This window comes from Perna viridis, chromosome 1 (genome assembly GCF_037379345.1).
Source record: "Perna viridis isolate PV_CMFRI_1.1 ecotype Kerala chromosome 1, ASM3737934v1, whole genome shotgun sequence".
NCBI lineage: Eukaryota > Metazoa > Mollusca > Bivalvia > Mytilida > Mytilidae > Perna > Perna viridis.
In genome coordinates this window covers 5,141,864-5,167,883 of record NC_142445.1, presented here as the reverse complement: position 1 = coordinate 5,167,883, position 26,020 = coordinate 5,141,864, and the positions used below count along the sequence as shown (strand labels likewise).

Sequence of the window (26,020 nt, the reverse complement as noted above, 5' to 3'; positions counted from 1 at the left end):
TTGTTTATTGGATAAATTACGAAAGGCTGCGAATTGAAAACTAAGGTCATGAATCTCGGTCAGTTAAATGCTTGGGGGGATCGATAAAACATATTGTATGAGAAAGTAAAATTATACATTGAGGGAAAAAAAAGTCGAAAAAATTCTTATCTTTGTTTGAACATAAAACTGTTACAACTGGATTCTACGACAGAAAAGAGCAGGTGAGAATTCGCACTGTTCATTGACACTGGCTTCCTTGTTTTTTAATTTTTTATGGGAAATTTCTATGAGAAACCGTACCGAGAAAGAAGGGATACCTTATATGAGGTGTCAACAGTTAGCAATGTTTTAAGGTGTGTTATCCAAAGAAATTAAAGCAAGTGTCAATGTGATTGTGTTCCAGTGTATAATATCATGCCAAAAGTATTCACGGAAAGTGGCAACTGTAAACATCAAGTTAGCCACTTTGACTATACCTATACTCGGCATCACACAAACAACATACTGTGAAAATTTGAATAAAAATATTTTCTACGACTTTATTGACACCTACCGTCGTTTAAATTGTCTTAAATGACTTGCTCATTCGTTTAGCCAAACGGCTTCTCCCTAAACAAGTCGCTTATTAGCTTAAATCATGCGTAACAAATCCTTACGGGAAAATCCCATACTAATATCTGCCATGTTGGTTTCTACGGGACGATTTGTTTACAAACGAAGTTCGTAAGTTCCCATCGAACTCTGGTGGCAATCGTCTGCTTGATCAACTTCTCGGTATTGTACGTTGTTCGCGTAAAATAAATCCGAGATATCCAAAATAAAGCCGAAATGCATTCTGGGTTCTTCGGTTTTAAAATCTGACCGGAATTTAAGATTCAATGGGTAGGGAGAAGCCGTTTGGCGAAACGAATGAGCAAGTCATTTAAGACAATTTAAACGACGGTAGGTGTCAATAAAGTTGTAGAAAATATTTTTATTCAAATTTTAACAGTATGTTATTTATGTGACGCCGAGTATAGTATGTTTCCACTATCGCAGATCCCATGGCATTGTGTTGTAGAATGTAGTAATTTACTGTAGCTACATTGTCATTGTGCATGTAGAACAAGAACATTTGGAATTGCACATTTTTATTTTGCTCAAACTAAAAACCAAGTTTAAACTTTGAAACCGTATTTGGTTAACCCTTTGAGTGCCAAGGCTTTTACTTTATTTTGCCAAGAAGAATTTGAAGATTCTAATTCAACTGTCCTACTTATGACGTCGACAATAACCTAACGTCACAAGAATGGGCACAACGGCAGGGTGATCGAACACAGAAAGAAATAGACATAAACTATTCTGTATTTATCATTTGGATGTTTTCGAATATATTTTATACTGTCAAGTTGTCAACTAAGTACATATACACATTGACGTACTTACGTACATAAAAATGTACCCAAAAAATAGGAAAGAAAAAAAAGTAGAAAAACGTAAAAAGAATATAATTTGACATTTCACAAGAAGTGGTTTTCTAAATACATCTTATTTACCACATTAAACCTTCTTAATATTTAAGCCCATAGTTAGCACACCTAAAGATTTTACAAGCTACAATTTATACACTGATATTTATTTGAAAAGGATATAATAAGCTATTAAAACATCTAAGAAGTAAGTTGAATTTCATATCCATTCTCTATAAATAAGTACAGTTTAAAAAACAAATAGAAGTAATATTGATAAACAACCTAGTTATTTTATTCGGGACATTGAAAGGAATCCTAAAAGAAAACGTAAAACCTCTAGGAAATAAATAACCTTCATGTCAATGTTCTCTTTTCCCTAATTAGGGAATACTTGGCGCTAGTACATGTGACAAGATTAATTTTCATAATCATGTGTTCAGCTGACAAAATGTTCCATGCAATCGATGTCAACTTGGAGTAAAATCATTGTACAATATTTGCGATTTTATCAATGATAAATACATGTACATAATGTATAGTTGAAATTATATGTTCATATTGTTTAAAATTTATCATTATTTTTTCTGTTTTGCTTTTTTTTGTTATTTCTTTTACATGTTATTTTTCTCTATTTTTCCCTGTACGAAATACATGAAGAATACATCTTGATTTAAGTAGATTGCACTGAAAGAAAAAATAAAGAGAAGTAAATAAAATGTGAATATTTGATCAATAGATAACGATGAGTAGAAATAAGAACAAAATTTGCAAGGAATTTTTTTTGGCGTTGTTTTAATATGAACAGTCTACCCTGTGAAGCACCCCACGCATCATCACGTTCAGAACTGTGGCATCAATGACATTATTGCAGAACAATCGACTTGTTGAATCTGCAGACAACAGTTGCTAAGCCTATATATACATGTAGGCTCTTGGCAAAATATGGGAGTATGAAAAGCCTATTTATAGGCTCTTAGGCATAGTAAGGGTTAAGGACAACAAAATAAGGGACAAACTAGAAATGTTTATGTTTTTTTGAAAAATGCTATTACATGTATCATGACTGTATCAAATTGAAATTATGTGGGTAGAACTAGGATTAGAAAGTTATGATCTACTGAAAAGCTGTTAAATTGTGTCCCTACAATTTTTTTGATAAAATCAATTTTAAAAACTTCTTTTCAATACATTGATAAATTTTTATAAGCACATACATGTCAATTTACCTTAATATTTTGCAAGGAGTTATTGAGTGTTAGAGATGCTGCTTTAAAAAATTAGTTTAAGTAGATACATGTAATACCTACCACACGGAGCATTCTTTTCTGTCATCCTGCAAAATCATAAAAACAAACATGTACAATGTACATGTGTACATGCATATATTTTCCATATTTACAACCATATAGTTTTTCACTTGTCTCCAGTAATTTTCAGAGTTTGAAATTACTGGTATACTGATACACATGGTCTACATATCAGCTGTGATGTCCTTAAGTCCTCAAGTCCTGAAGGCAACCCTTTCCACTAAATGTTTCAATCTTGTTTAATTTGAACCAACATTTTGCTAGGCTGTCCAGAACAAGGATCTTTTTCAAAATATTTGCACTGATTGTATGTCTTGATAACTACAAAAATGTAATCTGCCCGTACTTTCAGTTATTGTAAACAGCCAGGAAATTTCAATTACCCAATGACCGTTAGACAAATGAATTGGACTCTGCAGTCATATGTACTATTCTTAGAAATATGAGTGACTGAGTAAGGGTAACATCAATATTACTGAACACTAATCCAATCCATAATCATTGTTAATCAAGTCAAGTCCAATATAAATCTGGCAAAATAGGCTGTACTCCACCGGCACAGCTAGTACCGCAATGGTCCGGACTTGGTACAGGCATTTCAAAGGAAATGGTGGTTTAAATCTAGGTTTACAGTGTACTAAACCTCTCTCTTCTCAAGTGATACTGATAGTGATAAGGATAAAAAAAGTTCCACATACATGTACATGTACTTTAACAATAAACAATTTGGCAGGACAACATGTCACCTGACTACTGCTTTGAATGTTGGCCAAAATTGTCCTGAAAAGTGTACTGAAATCTTTTGTTGAAAAACACAAAAATACTGTTGATGCTAATACATGTACTAACAAGGCTAATGTAAATAAATGTACAAATGAATAATCCATCTAGCTTTAAGGATGTGTTTTTGCATCTGTCCCAAGTCAGGAATTTCTAGCCTCTGTATGTCTTGGTTCGTTTTCACCTTTAGTTAATTTTTATGTTACTTGAGTATATAGGAGATGTTTTTGGGCCAGCTGCAGTGGTGTGAGGGTTTCTTTATCGTTCATTTAAGAACAATTGGTGGCCTTGGGCTGACAGTTTCATTTCAGTGGGGTTGTTGTCTCTGACATATTCACCATACCTATTTTCATTGAAAGAAATGGTAGAGGAATTTAAGTAACTAAATGTATGGTCAGCTTATCGGTAGTTTAATGGATTTAAATAAAACTTTCTATTTTGCAACTGCTATTTTTATTTTTTATCAGAATGAATTTGAGGTTTCTTAGATGTAAGTAGCATGATTAGTGCTGTTGGCTAATATTTATCTGAAGAGGAATATATGGTATGTTGGTGTAGTTGTCTACCTTGTTGTTGTCTGTAGACACTTGGTTTCCTTGCAACAACTTGGATATTAGCTAGTTAATCTTTATAAAATTAAATAACAAGGTTCCAAACCACAAAAGGAAGGCTAATTGGTACTGATTTTTGAGGTTATGGCTCCAACCATTTTGAAATAGGGGCCAAAAGCAAACATTTCATAGAATTAAGATTACAGAACTTCAGTAAAAGCATACTGATGTGTGATATTATTCCACTATATTCTATACCACAAAGGTCAGACTAAAATAGATTTTGGGGGTTTAGACTTGAATGGTTTAGGAATAAGAGGACATAAAAGGGTTAGAAAAAACATTTTCCTGATGTCTACAGACAATAACTGGACCATTACTTGTATTAATAAATGGATCTCTTTGAAATTGTGCCACAAGAGGCCAAATAAGGCTGGGATTTATTTTGTTGGGTAATGACTTGAACAATTAGGAAGTAAGGGCCAGATAAAAGTTTTTTCTAAACAGATGTATCCGAACAATAATTGGAGTAAAAGAAAATGTAAATGGATCCCTTAAAGATTGTTTTACAAGGTACCATACTACAACCTGAAGACCTTGATTTTTTTTTGGGTTGTGACTTGAGCCAAGTAAGAATCAGTGGCCACAAAGGTGCCATAACAACAATTTTTCTAATGTCTGGATGATAGTTTGAGTAAAAGGGAATTTGTACCACAAGCTGCTATACCATAAATTTGGATGTTTTGGCAGTTTTCTATCAACATATGCATGTTTAATTATGGTGCATTCGGAAAGAGGAATGTTTTTATTTTGGTGTCTTCCTATCAGTGGAAACAAACATTGTACGATTCTAGAAGGAATTTTATCGCTACCAGTGACAAATGCATTATTGCAGTTTACCTGGATAAACAACAGGTCACAATCATTATTGTTTTATTACTCAGTAAGAAAACAATTAATTGACCTTGAAGATTATAAAAAACACTAACATTCTCACACATGTCAATACACTGATATGTATTGGCTTTCCAGATTTTTACAAAAGTTATATTTAAATGTGTTTAATTTTGACACTTTCAAGAGAGGTGCCAAATAAACAAAAATTACCTGTAAACAACGACCAAAATAATCCAACTTATGGTATGCCCCTAAAGAAAGGTTTGGATTGATTTTTGAGGTGACTGAGACAATTAAGGTCTAAAAGCTAAAATTGGACCTCTTTGATTCTGGTCAAATTGTTTATTTTTGTGTCAATGACTAATTGTACTTGACATTAAAACCTGTATCAATTTTGAAGTGTGTTTAGGGCTCAGCCTCTACATTAGTTTCAAACTGCGCCCTGTGAAGCATTTTGTTTGCATTATGATAAGACATTTAAACTTTCCAGAAATCTGATTATGATGCAAAACATTGTGAAGATAATTCTTGTTTTTATTATGGTCCTTCTTTAGGCATCAAAAGCATTACTGTTTTACTTCTGTATTTACACATATCTGTGTATAAAATACATCATAAGATCTTATTTGTCCAAATTGTTAGTGAAAAAAGTACAAAATGTAGTTAAAAATGAATGATTGCACATGTGTCACAGAGTTGCATTATCATTGCTTGATCATTACAGGATTATACTCACTTGCAATATAGTGGTTGCTGCTGGTGGAACAGGACATGTTTACCCTTCCAGAGCACCTGATGTCACCCCCAGTTTTTATGTGGGAGTTCATATTGCTAGTTCTTTAGTTTTTTGTGTGATGTCTTGTTTCCCTTATCTTCAGTTTTCATCATCATGTGTAATCTTTTTTTAATGTGTTTGCTACATTGTTAATGTAGATCCTCTCTTTTTCATGTGTTCACAATTAGGTCATGTTTTGGATTTCCTTGGAGGTAGTGGTACAGACTTTGTTCACATTCACTGCAAGTTTTATTCTACAAATTTTACAGGACTTATGGGACTTGATGTAGTAATTTTGTTTGATTGTGCCATGTACATACATGTATACAAAATAGTTCTGCCATACATGTATTTTTGAAGAGGAGAACATGCAGGGATTTCAGAGATTATTATAGATGATGAAGTCTGCATAATGCTAATCTGTACAAATATCGCCAGTAACTTTTGAAAAACTGAGAGATTGATTTCAGTCTAAATAATGCCTCTAGATATGCAAAAAAAAACTTCACTTGATACTTCTAATCAATTAACTGTCATCTAGGGTTGAAAACAAGCTCTGGTAACCAAGATGCTACATGTTCTTGACATCAAAAAACAATTCTGTTTCTCAAAAATTACTTTGGGCCAAACATTTTTCCTCAATGATTGATTGTTCTTACAATGAAATGCTTTCTTGCAATATGAAGTACTGGTATAATCATAACAAAAAATAGCCTAATTTGTAATATCTATTTTTGTACATGAAGTGTTATATTTATACATGTATACATGTTAGTGGCCATTTGATTTTTGTCAAGCATTTTATGAAATTTTCATCTGTCATAATTTTGCCCCCTAACATATATAGACCTTGAAATGTATAAAGTGTGTTCCTTTAGCACTGATGATGAATGTTATAGTGTACCATTTTAATGGTTTTTCTGTTCTATCCCAATTTTTTTAGTTAAAACATTGTGCATTTTAAGTACAATATGATTAATACCAGTACTTCATTTTATACATGTAGTTTAATGATCTTGTGAATTCATGTACTGCAAAGTTATATATTTATATACATATATTTGTTATGATAAATGTACATGTAGTTTTACTAGTTGCAAATTACATGTACATTTTTACATAGAATGACTGCTTGTATATCTATTGTAGATGTATTATGATTTTTGACTAATTGTAATGAAGTATTATATTACTGAATACATTTTAAAAAAAAACAGGGTCAGCAGTAAGGTTTTCCTGTTTTCTTTGAATTAATGCCTGGTTTCTGTTTGACTTCCATTTCTAATTGAATTACTTTCACTTTAGTTTGGATGTCTATGTTTTATTTTTAAGTATGTGTATAAGGAAGAAAAGTGTGGCTTTGTTGAGTTCGACAACATTGTTTTATTTCCTGTCAAGTTCAATGATGACTTCCCTTCTAATGTTGATTTATAAACAAGATAAAAACAATCCTTGTAATCTTATACATGTACATATATGACACTATTCAACTTAGGAGTTATGAGATTTAATAAATATTCATGGTAAGTTTTTAATTGCTACTATTACTGAAATTATGTAAAACAGTGCCGTTTAATTGTACTGGTATGTATTGTATATTTTAATCCATATGTACATTAAGTAACAACCGTAATTGGAAGCTTTCAATCATTACTCGTACATGTATTACTGCAGTTAGAAACTATACATTTACCAGTCAGTAATGCTGGAGTCAATATATACATTTACATTGAGCTAATGTTTCTGTATAAAGAAGTTGGTGTCCAGTTCAGGAATGATTTATTGGATCACAACATGATTGACATAATATCAATTCTAAATATGTAGGCTTTTCCAATTGACAGAATGTGTAAAATTGACACATCTGTTCATAATGACATTTTGATGAAGCAAATATTTTAGGCAGGAACATTCTAAATATAGCAATATCATACTACAAAATGAATTTTTGAAATGTTACATTAATCCTATCATGTGTAAAATTTAAATCTGACACTGAGTTGTTTCATGCTATTTGACATTTTTTTAATTTATTCATTACAAATATCTCTTTCATATTCTACTTCAATCTTTAAAAGAAGATGGCATAGGGCTCAAGCATTTTGAACAAACTATTTCTCATGGTGGAAAGATGTTAAAATTTTTGGAGTGATGACTTTAGTCTTGTGGCAGCATGAACTTGTTTCTGTAGCTTATTTGCAAGGAGTTTATTACAGTACAAAATGTATCTGTGTGGCTATTTAGTCACTTTAAATTTTGGACCCCTCCTCACCACTGGAATTTCAGATGAAAATTTCTAACATTATATAAAGCTATGATATTATGGTTTGCTTTTTATTTTACAAAGTGCTCATAGTTCATTAAATGTCACTAAAGCATTTGAACCAAAGGAGAAAACAAATGACCACTATAATACTCAATACTGGATTTTTCCACTTATAAGATGCTGCAGATGTCATTATTGTGCATTAGATTCAGTGATTAGTCCAGGGGTTTTGTTGGGGGATTCTTGTTTTTAACGTGTTTTTAGAGTGGGCATATGGGTTTTTGGAAGGATTTCTTCATGAATGGCTCTTGACAAAGCACTGAATTTCTTGTGTATTTTTTTTTCAAATTTTCAAACCACAGAACTGTGAAACAGCAGTCTAGGAATTCTTTTGACAGTTGTTATGCACATTTCAGTTTGCATCAAATTTTTCAAAATTGAATATAGATAAAAATATATACATTCACACTCATTATTATTGTCTCACCTTTGAGGAAAGTCTTGGGAGGCGAGATATTTCTTTTCTTGCATTGGTATCCACGCTCAGTATTTTATTTGAAAATATCATGATACTAACAGTGTATATAAAACAGTAATGGGATTGGACAACAAGTGTCCAGCACTTTAATAAATTACTTCTTCTCTGATATAAATTGACTGTTGATATACATTTTGTTTTTAAAACCCTAAACACATTACTACATGTAGATTAAATATGAAGTAATTACATGTATTTTCTCACAGTTATTATGAGATTAAAACAATAACCAGTACACAGTATACTTTCAGCATTAACTTTATGCCTTTGTTCTAATTTAAAATGTTTAAGGCCATAACCTATTTATTTTTTGTTTTATAATCAGCCTCAATACATTAAGCATCCTGAGTCATTACTTGGTATATAACAATATGGTATCCTTTATGATTTAAATGATTTAAATGCCAAACAATTAATTGAATCATGGATTAGGAATATAACTTCATTGATTTTGTTCTTGAAGCTTATTATGTATGAAAGGTTCAACAAAATCTGTTTTATTTAAATAATTATTTTAAACAAAGACACTGGTTAAAGTATTGTTATAGTCACAAGTCTCTACGTTCATTTAAACCCAACTGCAGAGTTATTGACACCTCAGTACATATAATTATCTTTCATGTTTACCAAGATACAACGTGTTGAAACATTTATTCTATGCTGGATCTGTTTGCATTCTTCAATTTAATGAGTTATTATTGAGTTTTAGTTAGATACCAACCTTTGATAAAGGAATTCTCTTATTCTGATGGTATTTAATTATTACTGGAAAATATGAAAGTTAAAATCGTGTTCATTGTCATCATGAGTGAAGTGATAATGAAATGAACATTAGAACTTTCAATTCTTTGTGTGGTATGCTGAAAAACACACTGAGAACTTTCTGAGCACCCCGTTTACTTTGTGTTGATATCTTGACGATTATTGTATTCTTGTTTTTGGACTAACGTATTGTATTCCAAATGAAACACAGAAAGTTAAAGATGAAGGTGAAATCTGGATCAGTAGGGTGTCAGACTTTAAATTGTTCGATGAAATGTGGAACCGTTGGCTGTCAGACTCCAGTAACGTACTTACTTTGCTCTAGATGCAGGTACATGTGATGTGATTAAGAATTGAGTCTCATTACTAGTGGTCATTAATTCAAGTAGTTAAACTTATATTGATTGACTCAAGCAGTTAAATGTTCTTATTACATTAAATGTGTTATAAATCTGAAGTGTGCATGTACATGTACTTGAAGAAAGAATATTGATATTTCTAATGAAATGTAAGAGTTTATGAATGGAAAGCAATGACATTTTAAGTAATTCAGATCTGTAGTTGTACAAATGTACATGTGTACTGGTGTTTTAATCTTTTATGTATATATTTATGTATGTGTTTTATGGTTTTACTCTAATATTTGCTCATAATCATTGTATTTCTTGATGTTCAGTGCATTTCAGAATTTTTTATTTTATAATAAAAAAATGAGTATGAAGATTGCAGTGTATCACTGTTATTGTCTTCAATAGTATTATGATATCATTGATATTATTTGTCCTTTTACAGAATGACACTTGAAGAAGATGACGAAAGCAGTTGTAGGATATTAGAATTAGAAGACAACAATAATTATCATCCTGACAGAGAAAAACCAATGATACATCCCTGTGTTGACCCCCCTGTCTGTGAAAGTTGTCAGAGATTGGAGTTATCTTTCTTTGATCCTGGGTGCCCAGGTTGTAGGGAGATATTAGACAACTCCAACACTACAGTTCCAGAAATATTCGCTATACTACGACAATGGACACCTCAGACACAACAGAATCTAGAATTATTAGTTAATGAGGTATAATTGATAATTTTGTAAGAATATTATCAGTTACCCAGATAAACTGTAAATTTGCAGTCAAAACTATGCTTCAAATATTTTGATGTTATAATGGAATGATACTTTCATTTTCAGCATTGTTTTTATCTTTAGATACTTGGTGTTTGTGTGCAAAGGTGGTCTTTCCCTTTATAAATTTATACATTAAGGTTCTGGTAGACCGTAAAAGGAAGGTTTTGGATTGATTTTAGGGTTTGGTGCCTGATCCTTTCAGGAATTAGGGGCAAAAAGAGGCTAAATTTTTTTTTAAATTGTATAACAACTTTATAATTTAATAACAGGATCTTTATGAAATTGTACCATAAGATTCAATTCCAAAATGTTTAGGCTGAAAGTGACTTTCGTAACTAAATAAAAGGATGTATATGTACTTGAGAAAAAAGGTGTATGAACCTTTTAATGAAATTATTCTACAAACAAGATTCCATCGTTGCAATTTATGTAAGGGGGGGTGTAAGTATCAACTTATCCCAAAACTTGAAACTTAAAAAGGGGCCAAGTATTTTCTTAGGTTTCATTTAAAATTCAGAAATGCTTTGCTATTCTAGTCAGTGCAGTGTCAATCATTTAATTACAATACAAATTTAGGTCTTCTATAGATTGTATGTATTGTCTACACTTGCCTCAACTAATCAAGGTTTTATCTCTGCAGTAGTATCAAGCTGTACCCTGTTTATAATTTTAATGTCATGTGAATTTTTTGTCCCCTGCGACACATTGTGAGGGCACATGGAAATGCCAAGTATCCTTCCAGGTTTTCCACACTTTTTTTGGTAATGCTTCTACCAAATAAGTTTGTTTTTTGGTATGTAGCTTTATTATGAAGAATAAAGGTTAAGTTCGACTTTGGTTATGGTTGATTGAATTTTACAGAAGTTACAACCCTTGAAAATAGAAAATTTCAATGAATTTAAGTTTTACACACTTTATTTTGTAATGCTTTTACCAAATGATTTTATCTTTTGTATGTTGTCTTACTATGAGAAGTTACAGATTAAGTTTAACTCTGGTTATGGTTGAATAATTTTTTCAGAAATTTCAGTGAATTTAAAGTTTTCCTCACTTTTTTTTGTAATGCTTTACCAATTGATTTTATCTTCTGTATGTAGTTTTACTGTGAGAAGTTAAGATTAAGTTTGACTCTGGTTATGGTGGAATGATTTTTACAGAAGTTATGGCCCTTGAAAATTTCAGTGAATTTAAAGTTTGAAATGTATTTTTTTACATGGGAGACATTGGAATGCTGTTCTTTTATTATTGAAGTTATCATAATCAGAGATCATGTTTCCAATATTCCAGTACTGAATTATTTATGACATTTTTATTTTTTAGCTCAACTTGCTAAAGGCCATGTGAGCTATTACCATCACTTAGCATTTGTTGTCATCGTTAACAATTTTTCACAGCTCTTCTCCTCTGACACCACTTGACCAATTGGGAACCAAAATTGGTATGAGTGTTCTTTGGGATATCCAGCATAGAACTGATGTGGGGATTTTTCATCCATCAAAAAACATGGCCACTGTTACTAACAATGTGACGTAAGGGTCAGAAAGTAGTTTTTTGCATATATCTCCAAAATTGTAAGGTTAGCCAAATTTTGACATGGATAAAAGTGTTCAGCATAATGAGATCTATCTGTGGTCAAATTTTCATTTTAATCTGCTCAGCCATGTTGGAGTTATTGCTCTTTTTCGACGCTTTCTTCGTTGTTTTTTTTAATGTTATTTCTTTCAAAAATTTTCTCTTCTAACATTACTTGACTAATTGGAACCAAATTTGTCATGAATATTCCCTAGGATATTCTGCTTAGATCTGATATGATATTTTGATCTGTCAAAAAACATGGCCGCTGTTACTAAAAATAGAACAAAGAGGTCAGTCATAAGTTTTTCTCTTACATCTCCAAAGCTGTTAGGTTCACCCAAATTCTTTCAATTGTTAAAATGATCCTTATGATAAGCCATACAAATGTTTGCATTAGATCAAAGTTGTCAGGTTACTCCTTGTTAGATTTATTGCCCTTGAAAGGCGAAAAATGATGATTTTAGCAGTTTTCAGCCTACGTCTTGAAAACTATAATAGGTAGAAAGTGACTTTCAATTGATAAATGATCCTTATGATAAGTCCTACCAAAGTCTTTTTTTGAGTCAAAATTGTTTGACAACTCCTTGTAAGAGGAATTGCCCTTGAAAGGCAAAAATTGAACCAGGTGAGCAATTCAGGCTCCTTGGGGCCTCTTGTTTCCTTTTTAAGATTATTAGAACCCTTTGTGCTCATGTATATGTAAGTTATCAGAAAGTAGAGCCACACTTAAGAAGATCATAAAGAACCCGTGAATATCAAAAATAGCAATGGTCAAAAGAAGGATGTACATGTATTACCATTGATTAACTCCTCATTTGAAATTTTTAGCTTCTTCACTTAAAATGATTTGTATTTTTCTGTATTAGTGTACACTTACTGGTAGGTAGTTACATATACTTACATTTAAAAACCTCACTTGATGGCAATGACAGATATTTTACAACATTAAATGGCAGTAATCACATTTCTAATTTCTTCCAGATTCTGAAGCGAGGAGCACATATCAATGACAGAGATGGCCTTACAGACATGACATTACTACATTATGCCAGTAAATCAGGTGCTGCAGGGATCGGTGATGCAGACATTGCAGCAAAGGTGGCATCCATGTTGATCTCTAAAGGAGCTGATGTAAACATAAGATGTCGATGGACCAACATGACAGGGTTACATTATGCCTCTTATTTCGATGTTGTACCTGTGATAAAAGTCCTTTTGAAGGCAACCAAAGCTTTAGGTACTATCGTTTATTTATTTGTTTGGCAGATGAATGCTAAGTGGAGGTTGTTGTGTACATAATAGAGTTTTAATTGAAGACATTAAACAGTTTTACATATGTTTTATACAAACACAATATTTATTAGTTTCATTTTCCACAAATTTTCTACTGTGGAATATCTTAGCATAGGTAGTTTGCAATAAGATAGAAAAGCATTCATTGGTCAATGCAATATCTTATTAACCATAAGAAGTAATGTGGATTATGATATACAAACTTTTTTTTATAATATTTTTGTAATATTCACTTGTACTTGTATAAAGTTGAGAAGTTCTTTCCATTTTGAATGCCAATAAATATAGTTGAAAATGATTATCATTTATTGCAGTATTTTGAAAATTTACTTACATGCTCAATTTTGTTTATATGTAGATGTAGATAGTACATGTTCAGAGTTTGACAATGGGACAGTTCTACATATCGCAGCCTCAAATTTAGCGTATGAAGCAATAAAAGTTTTACTTCAGAATGGTGCTAATCCTACCCTTAAAGATGACAAGGGAAGGATACCACTAGGTATGTAATATACTGCTCCATCCGTGCATACATTTGTTTGCACTCCTATTATTGAAATCTATTATTTAAGACTAAGAAATGGCTGGATTTTTCATAAGATATAACAAAGTAGTATTCATTCTAAAGTCTTGAAAAAATTATACAAATTGTGTATTATACCATACTTATTTTAAGCAATAGTAAAGATAAGTTCAGCTGTGTATTTATTACATTATAATTTACCATACTTGAATGGTAATGAATTAGTTCCATATCTTCCTCCATAATCAACAGCTCTCACAAAGTAGGTTCCCCAGACTGATTCATCATTATTTCCTGGGGTAAAGTAGAATGAGGTAGAAATAATGTCATATGTGTTGATTCTCATCACAACAGCACTTTTAATTGGCTGAAAAATGACTTCATATGTCACAATGCACTTAGAATGGACACACCCATCTGACCATGTGATGAGAACTTTGCCAGCTGTCACATTCCGGACAGCTAGGTTAGTTACTTGGTCTGGTGGTGTGTCAGCTAATACACAGAAATGAACAAGCACAACTTCTGGTGCTGCCAGTTTGAAAGTCTTGTGATAGAAGGGGTTGAAATATATTATTGTGTCATTGAAAATTCTTTTAGGCTCTTCAGCTTGCCGCATCTTTTGAAACTGTTCATCTGATGGAAAATCTGGACTTCCAAGTTTCTTCCAAATCAGATATGGATTTGTTGTTTCGTTATTGTTTAATGAGTATCCAATGACATTGACAATAGAACCATTGGGATATGGTGGGTCCAGTCCCATGGTCAGATTCACTGTGATAATGTCTCCAGGTTCTGAGTTGGTATCTTGACTGCTATAAACAAGAACTGATCCATGCCAAGACTCTGAAGTACCTATATGGTCATAATAATGTAGACTTGCTAGTACCCCTACATCACTGTTGGCAGGAACAGGGATAGAACTTCCATTATTGAGAACCTCAGTAAATGTAGTTGTCAGTTGTTTTTCTCCCAATAAACTTAATAGACTCATTACTGTGAAGATTGGTTTCTTTATGAATTGTACATGAGGAGGCTTTGTGTTGTTCATCTGAAATCTTGCAGTCAAGGTTCTCTCTGTAAACTGATGAGGGTACCAACTCAGAAAGGCATTATCATTACTCAATAATGAGTAGTTAGATATGACAGACTGAGGATTTGATATAATCATGTTCTGGTGTTGACCTATGACCTTTGTTGCCATGGCTGCATAGGTTGTATCAGCTCTCCATAAGAGATCTTTTGACCAGCCTACCATTGGATCAGCTTCATCATTAACAAATGATATATTCTTCAAAGATGGATATTTCATGATGATTTGCTTGAATGTATCAATTTCACTTTCAATGATATTCTTTGATGAACCATTGCCTTTGCGATGGTATGAGAGAAAATCGATTCTCACACCTTTTTGTCGAGTAAAGTAATTTTGCCCCTCAACTACATGCTGAAGTAGGGCAGTAGCATAGTTGTCATGTCCAGGGCGATCACAACCTGCTCCTGGACCACCAAATTTCAGCAAAGGGCTTGCAGTCTTCAGACCTTCTGAACAAGCATCATAGTAGTTTAGAAAACCCTGAACTGTCATTTTCACTTTGTCAAAGTCATGACAGTCAGGCTCATTCCAAGATTCAAAGTTCCAAGTCATGACTTCACTTATACCATACTCATCAACTAGATACTCTGCTGTATCTTTGATCAAATCCCTCCATGCATACACCTGAGTTTTGTTCTCAAAGTCAGTAAAGTAGCCAGATGGATTCCCCATCAACTCAAATCCGGGTTTTAAATCATTTTGAAAAAGATATATGAGAAAATCATCTAGTTTTGAGTAATTGTAGATTAGATTTCCATCATTTTTTACTGTTTTTACACTTACCAAATCTAACAGCCAATGAATTCTAACTTGTTTAATTCCTCCATGAGCTACAGAACTTATCAAAGCTAAGTTATGTTTCATGTCTCGCCCAAAATCAAAATCATATGCCTTCTCATGGGGTAGTGGAGGACAGAATCCTGTGCTGGTCCAGAAATGTTGGAGGTCATGTTTTACATCCCAAGTATTTACTGTCAATAGGTATTGTTTTTCTCCAGCATTTGTCACATCTTTGTTCCAAAGTAAAAATAGCCATGCAATAAATCCAAACATTATTGTACTACATGTATTACCACAATGTAGGTCATGTACATGTAAACAAACACTGATTAGATAAGAACGGTGAACAACTGGTGACCCTGAAATGTCTGATTAATCTACTACTGAACATTTAGTAAACATGAATGATTAAAAATATTTTTTGAATAATTGATCTTATTTGTCTTTTTTTAGAATGCATTCCAGATGCCACTGAGTTAGACTCTGATCCAGATATGGGACGACAGATAATCAAACTAAAGAAAGTATTACAAGAAGCTAGTCAGCCAGCCCCTAAGTTACCCCCACCTAATTATGATTTAGTCCAGAGTAAAGTAACTCTTCAGTCCATGGGGCTGGAGATTGGAGACAAAGTAGTGGTGGGAGGCATGAAGGTAATGTAATAACAAAACCCTACCAAGCTGTCTCTCTTACAATCCTAAGGATAAATTGGAGGAATGGGATTATATTTCAGATAAGGGCATTACTACTCCCAGTCCCATTTATACAGTCACTATTATTTAGGTTTGTTTGTTGCATTAATCCCAACTGTTTTTTCATCTTATAAATGTAATTTCACCTATAACCCATTCAGTGGACTGTGATGAAATTGTATACAAGTTGGGATATTTTTATATATGTTTGGTTGAAAAGCTTCAGTGGTGGTTCTAAAAGATGTTGATTTTTTTTACAAAAAGACATGACTACATTTATTACTATAGTAAACAAAACAGTGGTAATATTCACCCACCTGGCCTTCCATGTTACACAATAAACATGTAATAGAGGTAATGGGTTGGCAAAATTATTTCCTTGTCTTCATTATCAAAGAAGTTCCAGACTGTAGCCCTATGCTTGTGTCCAATAAAAATTGGTCTATATTAATGAAAATTCACTGGAAAGAAGTTGGTTCATTAAAGGCAAAATTTGGCTTCTAAAAACAGTCTACATGAAGAAAATTTTATGTTGTTTCTCCAGCTCTTTAATGTGTTTTAGAGTTGATTTGATTGGTTGATGGTAATAATTTGAACATAAACTTCAAACTTGGCTGAGATTGTGAAAATCTGTTAAAAAGGCTGGAAAACACCAAATTTTGTGCAGATTATCACTCTTTAAACAATGGCCACATGCTTGTTGACTCTCATGCTTCATGTATTTTGTGTATAATTGCCAGTTACAGCTTGTATAATAATATCTTGAGTCAACAGATGTGTGGCCACTTCCATTCCACAAAAAACCATCTTCAAAATTGCAGAAAAGTTACATAAATGCATACTTTATCTCTGGAATAATGTTATAAGTCTATTCAAAATCATCTTATATGCAGTGTTTGTGACCATTGTACTATACTACTACTACCTAGAAATCAGCTTTGATCAAATTTTCAAAATTGCCCAAATTATTAGGCCAAAAGGAGTCCTTACCAAACTTTCTCCTATGCATTTTTGAACAGTAAAAATGTTGAAATTTAGTAGCTGAAAAAATTTATTCTGGTCAGAAAGTAAAAGGAGTAACCACCCTTATTAAGGAAAGGAGAAAGTTCGGTAACTTTCAGATTTTATTAAAGTCTTTTATTGATTTTGAAAGAACTGATTGATTATATACACCAACCAATTCCTTTAAAATGTGTTTAATTCCATGTAAGTCATTGATTCTGTTCATCTGAATATAGATATAGGCTTTAAAGGTGACCTGTCACATGTAATGTTTTAAACATGTATCAGTGAGATTGATAATTAGAATGATACATAAACCCACCTTTTTTTACATCTTTTTTTTTGCTCCCTTATATTTTTTTTACAAACATGATACTTTTCAGACTGGTACCTTGAGGTATTGTGGACCAACAGAGTTTGCTAATGGTATTTGGGCAGGGATAGAATTAGATGATCCAGGTGGTAAAAATGATGGTAGTATTGGTGGCATATCATATTTCCAGTGTCCTCAGAATCATGGTAAGTATGCAATAATGTAATTACAACCTAAACATGAAAATGTAGTGTTTTAGCAAAACAATTGGGAATTTCTGTGTCAATTTGATGTCACTGGAATAGAAAATTCTAAATGCCAAAGTCATTATTTTTATTACAAAACATGTAATGTATTATCAATAATAAAAACAAGCTGAAGTTTTTTTTGTTTTGTTTTTTTCATAGAACAGTAGAACATAGAAGATCATTATTGAGTAAAATTGTGCAAATGATTTAGTAAAAATTCCCAAACATTTTTATATTCACTTATTTATTTTAGTGAACTAATGCTATGTAACTTTTCTTCAATTAAATTCTTAGAATCTGTTTATGGGAATGATTTGGTATTCAGCACAGTGAGATGTATCATGTTTGCAACTTCCAACATAATCACAATTTTGCATCTTGTCTAGCTGAATTTTAGTGTGTTTACATTGTATAATTTAAATTTATAGATTTAAAGTGAAACAGCTGTCTGTATGTACATCTGTTCCTTTAACTTTGTTGTCTTAAACATTTTTTTTAGTTAAAAGTCTATTCCCAATATATCTACATGTGTATGATTAATGTACAGGTATTTCTCATGAAATTGTCATGATTTTATTCTGGTATACTCAGACTGGTACCTTGTTCTGTACTGCAATAACCATGTCTGTCATTCTGTTTGTTCACCTTTGGTAAGAGATTTTATAGCTTACACTTGAAGTAATACATCTGTATGTGGTATTCCATAATATGTTTTGATGTTAATTATCATTTTAAGTATGATTTATTGGTTTTTACAGGTATCTTTGCACCTGTCAGTAAGATAGCCAAGCCTGGCAGTACCCCAGCACCACGTCCATTATCTGCCTCATCACCATCTAAATCACCTAATAAAAATGTGCCTGTAGACGTCTCCAATGTCAAGGCTAGAGTTGATACAGGTAGTCTTTTTTTTCAGCAGTATATGCTACCATCAGGACATTACACGTGGTAATTTCTTACCCTCAAAGTAGTTTTAATTTGATAGGTTTTTATATACATATTAAAGACACTTGAGTGCTGACAAATATATGATGGTGACACTGGTCCAGACAGGTATTGGTCTTGTTAATTGTGGTTAAAATCGAAACTGAGCACCTTATTTGATTTTAGATCTAAGCAATATACCAATAACCATACTTAAGTTAGAACAGAAAATCAGAAATTTAGGCTTGTAATTTTACACAGCATTGATTCTGATGTATTAAATTTTTAACATAAATAATAAGTTGATTCTTATTTACAGGATTAAAACAGAGAGCCCCATCAATCACTGACCTTGGTGAGATAGAATATGGAGACAGGGTTATTGTTGCTGGTCAACGTAAAGGAACTGTTAGATATGTGGGTGAATCCAAGTTTGCTCCAGGTAAATACTTCCTATTGTACAAATATTTGTAATGCTCGCTTCAGTCAATTATGTGTTAATCAATCTCATTTGGAGCTGATTTTTTTGTTCTGAATAGAGAGGTGTCCCATTTAGGCAGGTTCTCTATGACATGATGATATTATTTCACCCTAGATTATGATGTTTTTAGAATGTATGGTTTAAACAAGTTTCACACCTAATTTTATATGAATAGAAACAATTTATGAAGAAGTATCTATCACTGTTGCAAATGTTTATAAATTATGATTTATGCAGTTAAACCTGTCTAGAGAGAATGCATTGTTTAACATAGACAGGTGTTTCGTTTATCAAGGTTTCAAATACATTAAAATTAATATCAAGGGACTTTAAAAAATTGTGTGAAGGAAAAATGAAAACATACTTAGCTTTTTATACATAGTGATGCCCTTAGTTTAATTGTATACTGCTTGTCGTTTTTTTTTATTCAGAATATCACAATTATAACAGTATTTTTCTGAAAGCAACCTCTTTCCTTTTGTACATTTAGACAACTTTAATTTTGAACTTGAAAATTGAGACAAGAAATGAGATGAGCACACCACAAAAACTCTCAAAGCCTGATTACATTCTTTTGTTTGCAGGAATTTGGTATGGAATAGAGTTGGACCGTCCAGTGGGTAAGAATGATGGATCAGTGAGTGGTGAGAGATATTTTCAGTGTAAACCCAAACATGGAGTCTTTGCACCTCTCTCCAGGATCCAGAAGTGAGTTTAATACTTCTACCTGAAGAGGTTTCAAGTATTTGACTTAAAGTAATATATTGAACTTCAATGAAGATATCAGACCTGATTTTGTTCCACAGAATGTAGTATAAATAAGTCAATATTGGCAAATGAGAACAACTTTAACCTTTTCAACTTGGATATACACAATTTTTGGGGTCAGAATTTAATTAAAGTATTTAAATTCTTTATTTTTTATGTATGTCCCTCTTTTATTTTTTAAAAATAAAGTCTTTCATGAACTTGGGATATATTGGAAACACCCTATCTGTCTGTCTGTCCATCCATCCATTTGTCTTTCCACATTTTTGTTATTGCAATTCCAACAATGCTCAAGAGATTTTGATGAAATATATAGGAGGGTTGGGACTCATATGCAGAAGTACATGACGGCATGTTGAAACTTTTGGAGGACAACAAAAGGGGATAATTTTAGTTAAGGGTTGTAAATTTTAAAATTTGTAAGTGCAATTCCACCCAGCCGCTCAGAAGATTATGATTTGTTAAACAAAGATTAAACATTACTGGTATATGCAGATGTCATAGAAGAATATAATGATTGTCAAAAGACCTTGGGGGAAATGAATTAACATGAAGGTTTTACTTGTTAAAGAGAGATAATTGAACTTAAGGTTTTATATTTAACTTAATTTGTAATACGGGTATTCTTTTTGTGAGCTTGATCACAGTATTTTTAGTTTAATTTAAGTGCATATCTATTTTTGAATGGTATAATTTTTTTTAAGTGAGACAATAAATAATAACATTCTTTTTTGTATTTCTTAAGACTTGGTGACAGGAGGTTTAGTTCCAGTGAGTCATTGGATGCCATAAGCTGGGGAGCTGTCTCAGAAAAGGTGGATAGGAGAAGTAAGGAATTATTATTGCCTTTATTCTTAATAAAATACAAAACCATCTTATATTTATGACTATGAAGTGTTTCAGGAATAGAAAGCAAATGAAGATATTATGACAAATAATTAAAAATTACAGTATGTAAATATTGAGATCATGCTAAGACCATTAACAGCAATCTTTTATTAAAAAATCTTATTTTCTTCAAAGGCAAGAAAGCAAACTTGAAGGAACCTTCATAGATTTAATAAACATTGGATATATTTATTTTTTTGGAGACAATCTTGATATATCTGTATTCTGTTTTAGGTGGTTCCTTCACTGGCAGGTCAAGGACACCAATTAAACGGTAAGAAGGACAATTTTTTGTGATATACACACTGCATTCTACAGTTTTTATTCTGGTAGTTTGTTATTTTCTTTTATTACTGTACTTAACAACTCCTAAAATAGCTTTAAAAAAACTTACAAATGACAAGAAAGACAACTCTCGCTGGAAACATAAAAATCAGTTGGTCAATTACTAGGTTGAACTGCCATCTACTAAACACATGCACATATTTATAGCTTTTTACACTATGTTAATATCAGGCAAGTGTAACCTGTAGGAGGATAAAGTTGAAAATATTGATATTTTTATGCCTTTAATAGTTTTACATTAACCAAGATTGACTTTTTTGGTTACAATTTAACAAAATTTTAAGATGTGAGCAATGAATATTTGTTTTTAATAAACCATTAAAAATCCTTACTTAATATTACTAGTTGACCTCAGTCTGACTGAAATCAGGCTCTCTGTGCTTCTAAGGTCATAGGTCAAATCTGTATTTAATGCTGTTATAAAAACTTTTTCCTCTATTAATAATTCAAGTATTTGCTTATAATTTAAATAGATGATTCTTATGTGAAATTTTCCATAATTTTATTCCATGTGATTAAAAGATATGTAGCTTTTGTTAGTTAGATAAGTTACAATATATTAAATAAAAGGAAGTGTATTTCATGGTTAGATACATTTTTTTAAGATGCAATTTTATATTAACATTATAGACCAAAGAGTGGCCAGACAATCTCAAGGACACCAGGTTCAAGTTCTGAGTTTAAATTGGAAGTTGGCATGAGTGTATTCTGTAATAATGAACTTGGTAAGTATTGTTTAATTTACGTGCCTTTTGCTTCCTTATTATGTTAGAATTGGATCACTAAATATTGCTTCTATACAGTTTTCAAATAATGTACAATATGACTAGAAATCCTGATTTCTTGTTTAGATTTTGTGGTTAGCAAGACACTACAAAAATTGAATTGTAAAATATGATTAAAAAACTTTCAACAAGTTTCCAAAATATCACTATGGCGTGCAAAAATTAGATTTAGCCAAATTACAATGCACATTTTTTACACCAAACCACAAAAGGTTTGTTCTGCAAAAATGTAAATTTAGAGGTTTGTCTTTATTTTTCATTTAAGAGTAAAGAACCCAAGACTTACATTTATATAAAAATATTTTTTTAGGTATAGTGAGGTATATAGGACCAGCGGAATTCGGCGAAGGAGTTTGGGTTGGTGTTGAATTACGGACTCCTAAAGGTAAAAATGATGGAAGTGTTCAGGAAAGACGTTATTTCACTTGTAAACCTGATCATGGGTTGCTTGTACGGCCAAACAAAATAACTGTTCGTGGAATCAATGGTGCCAAATTACTGGGAGATTATTATGGATCAAAGGAAGGGACTCCTGAAGATACCAGGATCGAAGGAAGATGATTTTGGGGTAGCAGGAATGTGTTATACAGCAATCAAATAATATCTACCTGTAATTGTATTATTTCTGGTTCTTTTATTTTGTAGCAGCTATTTCATCTTCTGTTTTAAGTTTTTCATTTTAGCATTTTGAAGTTTTGGGTTTAAGACTGTGTAAGTTACTTTTATATCATTTATTTTTAAGTTCAGTAGAAGCTTACTGCTATGAATATAAATTTTTGTATCGAAATTATTTCACTATTGGAACTTCTTGTGTTTAAACTTCTCCTGTTAATATAGACTTACTAAATGAATACATGTAGGACTTTTATATTCTCAATGGCTGAAATTTAGGAAGCCACTATTCTATCAGATTAAGTCACTTTACTCTTATATGTCTCATTTGTTTTTATTTATTATAGGTGATAGAATTATAATTTGTTCTATTATTATAGATTCTTTTTACTTTTATTTTCATTCTTGATATACATGTATGCTCTTTTTTCATAAAAAAAAAACTTAATTGAAAATACAGAATAGAATAAAAATCATAAGGTGTTTGATTGATATTGAAATCTGACTCATGTGCATGTATAAGTGTATAAGATGTATAAGAAAATTTATTTTTTTTTGTTAAAAAACAAATGTTAAAGTGTATAGAGGTTCTAGTCAGTTTGTTTACAGTTTAATTAAGACAATTTTACAACAAGAGGAAAAGAGTTTTTCACTTGTAATAATATTTTACACTCATATTGTTTTTATGTAATTCTTGTTCTTGACCCATGCAAAATGAAACACTCCTGATGGCGTGTCATGACATCACATTCTTTCTTTTCTATAATATGAAAGAGATGTGTCTATTTTTTTTATCTGTCTGTGTCTGTTTGAATTAAAAAAAACTTTTTTTTAAGAAACTGGAATGTGATTTTGTATTTTCGTTACTTTCGGAAGTCACATTTATTGTTTCTTTAGTGTCATAATATTATAATCTAATTCTTATTAAATATAAAAAAAATCTAAAGTAGTTAATAAAATTTTTATTGTATTTTATCTTAATGTTATGGGATAGGATAAATATTATTGCAAAAATATGAGAAGTGTATCTTTTCACATGTCATCATAAACAGAAAAGTTAATAGTTGATAGTTCAACAGTTCTATTGCTAAGTAAGAATTGTCTAGATTTGTCATTAGTATTTTTTAAGTGTAAATTAATATCGATTTACCCCCATTAGTTTGATTGGTGAAAATCAAACCCTGCATATCAAATTTTAATTTTTTATACAATACACGTCCTCTTAAATCAGCAGTTTTTTTAATGTACTTGTATATTTAATTTGTAAGTAGTTAAAGGACTAGATTTTAAAACATGATTAAGTAATTGAATATTTTATGTAATCTACTTCATAAACTATGCAATATGAACAGTCAAATATTTTTTTACAATCCATCAACAAATTTAAACAAAAAATAGGGTCATTCCTTACATAATAGCATTAGATAATACATTGTCAGATTATTACTTATATAGCCTTTGAAAGCTTGAACTTGTGGACTGAAAGAGATTGTTCACTTATTTATAGTAAGAATGAGTTTCAGAGAGTATATGTATGCCTTCTAAAGCACAGGTATCATATCAACTATACATTGCTTGTCTTTAACAGTCTTCACTCATTCATTCAATAATCATTAGAAAAACATAAAAACAGGGTAGGTTCATAGTTGTGTTGTACTGTTAGAAGTTAAAGAATCAAAATGAATGTCTTGCGTCATTGAGGGAAGACTTACTCGTTGGATTTTTCATACACATATTCCATTCTAAACTGTTTCTCTATATATTGAATTTGTAGTTACTGTTGTATATAATGCTACAGCTTGCATTTAATGCAGCATTGCTTGTGATCTATACTATTGATTCTTTATCTGGAACTTTTGGTATGTTCATACCAATTATAGACCATTGACTGGGACCAACCTGGTGTCATATTACAGTATCCGATTCTGTTAACTTCCTCTACACAAATTGTTCTCTTCAAGGTGTTATAATTTTGAAAACTGATAATACAGTCATTATAAAATTATCAATGGATCTTTTTCAAGATACTGATGTACTGCAAATTTAGATGGTTTTTTATTATTTGATATCTACTTGCTTAGAGGTGTTTTTTTTTTTTTTATTTCATTGATTTCTTAAACACAATGTTAAGAACTATATCTGTAAATTCTGAATATTGCACAGCCACAATTTTCACATAATGTAAAAAATATGAAATTACAGTAAATTCATTACTCACATTCCATTTTGAAGCTTTTTAGCAGCTGGCACTGCTATGGTTGCTTTGTTCCATCCATTTATTATCTTACATTTTACAGCTGGCTCACATAATCTTACATTTTTTACAGCTGACTCACTTATATCTTGCATGTATTACACCTGGCTCATTTATATCTTAACATTTTTTACAGCTGACCGACTTATTTATTAATTTTTTTACAGCTGGCTCACTTATATCTTACATTTTTTACAGCTGGCTCACTTATTTCTTACATTTTTTACAGCTGGCTCACTTATATCTTACATCTAATGCACTTCTATCTGACATTTTGTTGGTGCTTTGACATCTGCATTTATTTTTCAAACATGGTTTTAGAAACAGACTCATGTATATGTAACAGATTTAGTAATTGTGTGCTTTTTTACAAGAAAAAATGGTTAAAAAGGGTTTTTTTTCTAATTGTGTTTTTTCCTCCTTCAATAATATGTAAAATTAGCAGTGAAGTTACCAGCTTCTAAAAGTGTTAATTTGTTCTGCAGACAATCAAATTTAAAGAATTTTATTATTTTGAGAAGAATTAAATGCTGATACTCAACAATTTGTGAATTGAAGTAAAGATTTTGATACTAGCTGAAATTTTTAAAGTGTGTTTGTGGTGGGGAAGAAAAATGTTTGTCAGTGTGTGGTGCTTGGAGATTTGGATAATTTCTTGACAACTGTATTGTCTTCTCAGTACATGTTTCTATTCTATGGGTTTTTTTCACATTTTAAAAGCAACTGATTCAGCTAGTCATTATATTCTAACAGATTTTGTAATTATTTTAAAAACAGTGGATTTATTAATTGTTTATCAGACAAACCATTTACATGCTGAAATCACTTTATTACACTTAAAATATATTTTTTTAAGGAAAAAAATGACATATCTGTTAATCCATGCCTGTAAGAGGTGTATACACTGATATTATGAAAGAAATAAATATTGATAAGAACTTAAAAAATGTAAAAAATGAAAAAAATGTGAAAAATACTGTTGAAAAATAAATGAAATATAAAATGA

At 31.5% G+C, this 26,020-nt stretch overlaps 2 protein-coding genes across 4 annotated transcripts; one reads left to right on the top strand and one right to left on the bottom strand.

Moving 5' to 3' along the window:
- Positions 1 to 53: 53 nt before the first annotated feature.
- Positions 54 to 26,020, top strand: LOC148626967 (CAP-Gly domain-containing linker protein 3-like). 3 transcript variants are annotated; one of them, XM_088564818.1, is made up of 13 exons: positions 54 to 203; positions 10,102 to 10,381; positions 12,992 to 13,247; positions 13,662 to 13,805; positions 16,156 to 16,355; positions 17,780 to 17,915; positions 18,716 to 18,856; positions 19,201 to 19,323; positions 19,947 to 20,070; positions 20,876 to 20,958; positions 21,253 to 21,292; positions 21,994 to 22,088; positions 22,459 to 26,020. In XM_088564818.1, exons 2-13 carry the CDS (start codon positions 10,103 to 10,105, stop codon positions 22,707 to 22,709), a joined length of 1,872 nt encoding a protein of 623 aa, XP_088420944.1. In that variant the 5' UTR covers positions 54 to 203; position 10,102; the 3' UTR covers positions 22,710 to 26,020. The 3 variants fall into 3 exon arrangements, with proteins under 3 accessions (XP_088420944.1, XP_088420950.1, XP_088420937.1); XM_088564824.1 differs by lacking the exon at positions 54 to 203 and adding an exon at positions 7,124 to 7,266; XM_088564811.1 differs by lacking the exon at positions 54 to 203 and adding an exon at positions 9,262 to 9,640.
- On the bottom strand, positions 13,589 to 16,020 carry LOC148626968 (alpha-L-iduronidase-like). Its single transcript, XM_088564831.1, has one exon. The coding sequence runs from the start codon at positions 15,973 to 15,975 to the stop codon at positions 14,017 to 14,019; it is 1,959 nt and encodes a 652-aa protein (XP_088420957.1). The 5' UTR covers positions 15,976 to 16,020; the 3' UTR covers positions 13,589 to 14,016.

Excerpts from the sequence above, each read along its gene's own strand:
- LOC148626967 (XM_088564811.1), top strand. The coding sequence starts at position 9,510 with ATGAAACACAGAAAGTTAAAGATGAAGGTGAAATCTGGATCAGTAGGG. Across the intron at positions 21,293-21,993 it reads TCAAGGACACCAATTAAACG|ACCAAAGAGTGGCCAGACAA; the intron begins GTAAGAAGGACA and ends TTAACATTATAG. Across the intron at positions 22,089-22,458 it reads ATTCTGTAATAATGAACTTG|GTATAGTGAGGTATATAGGA; the intron begins GTAAGTATTGTT and ends ATATTTTTTTAG.
- LOC148626968 (XM_088564831.1), bottom strand. The coding sequence starts at position 15,975 with ATGTTTGGATTTATTGCATGGCTATTTTTACTTTGGAACAAAGATGTG.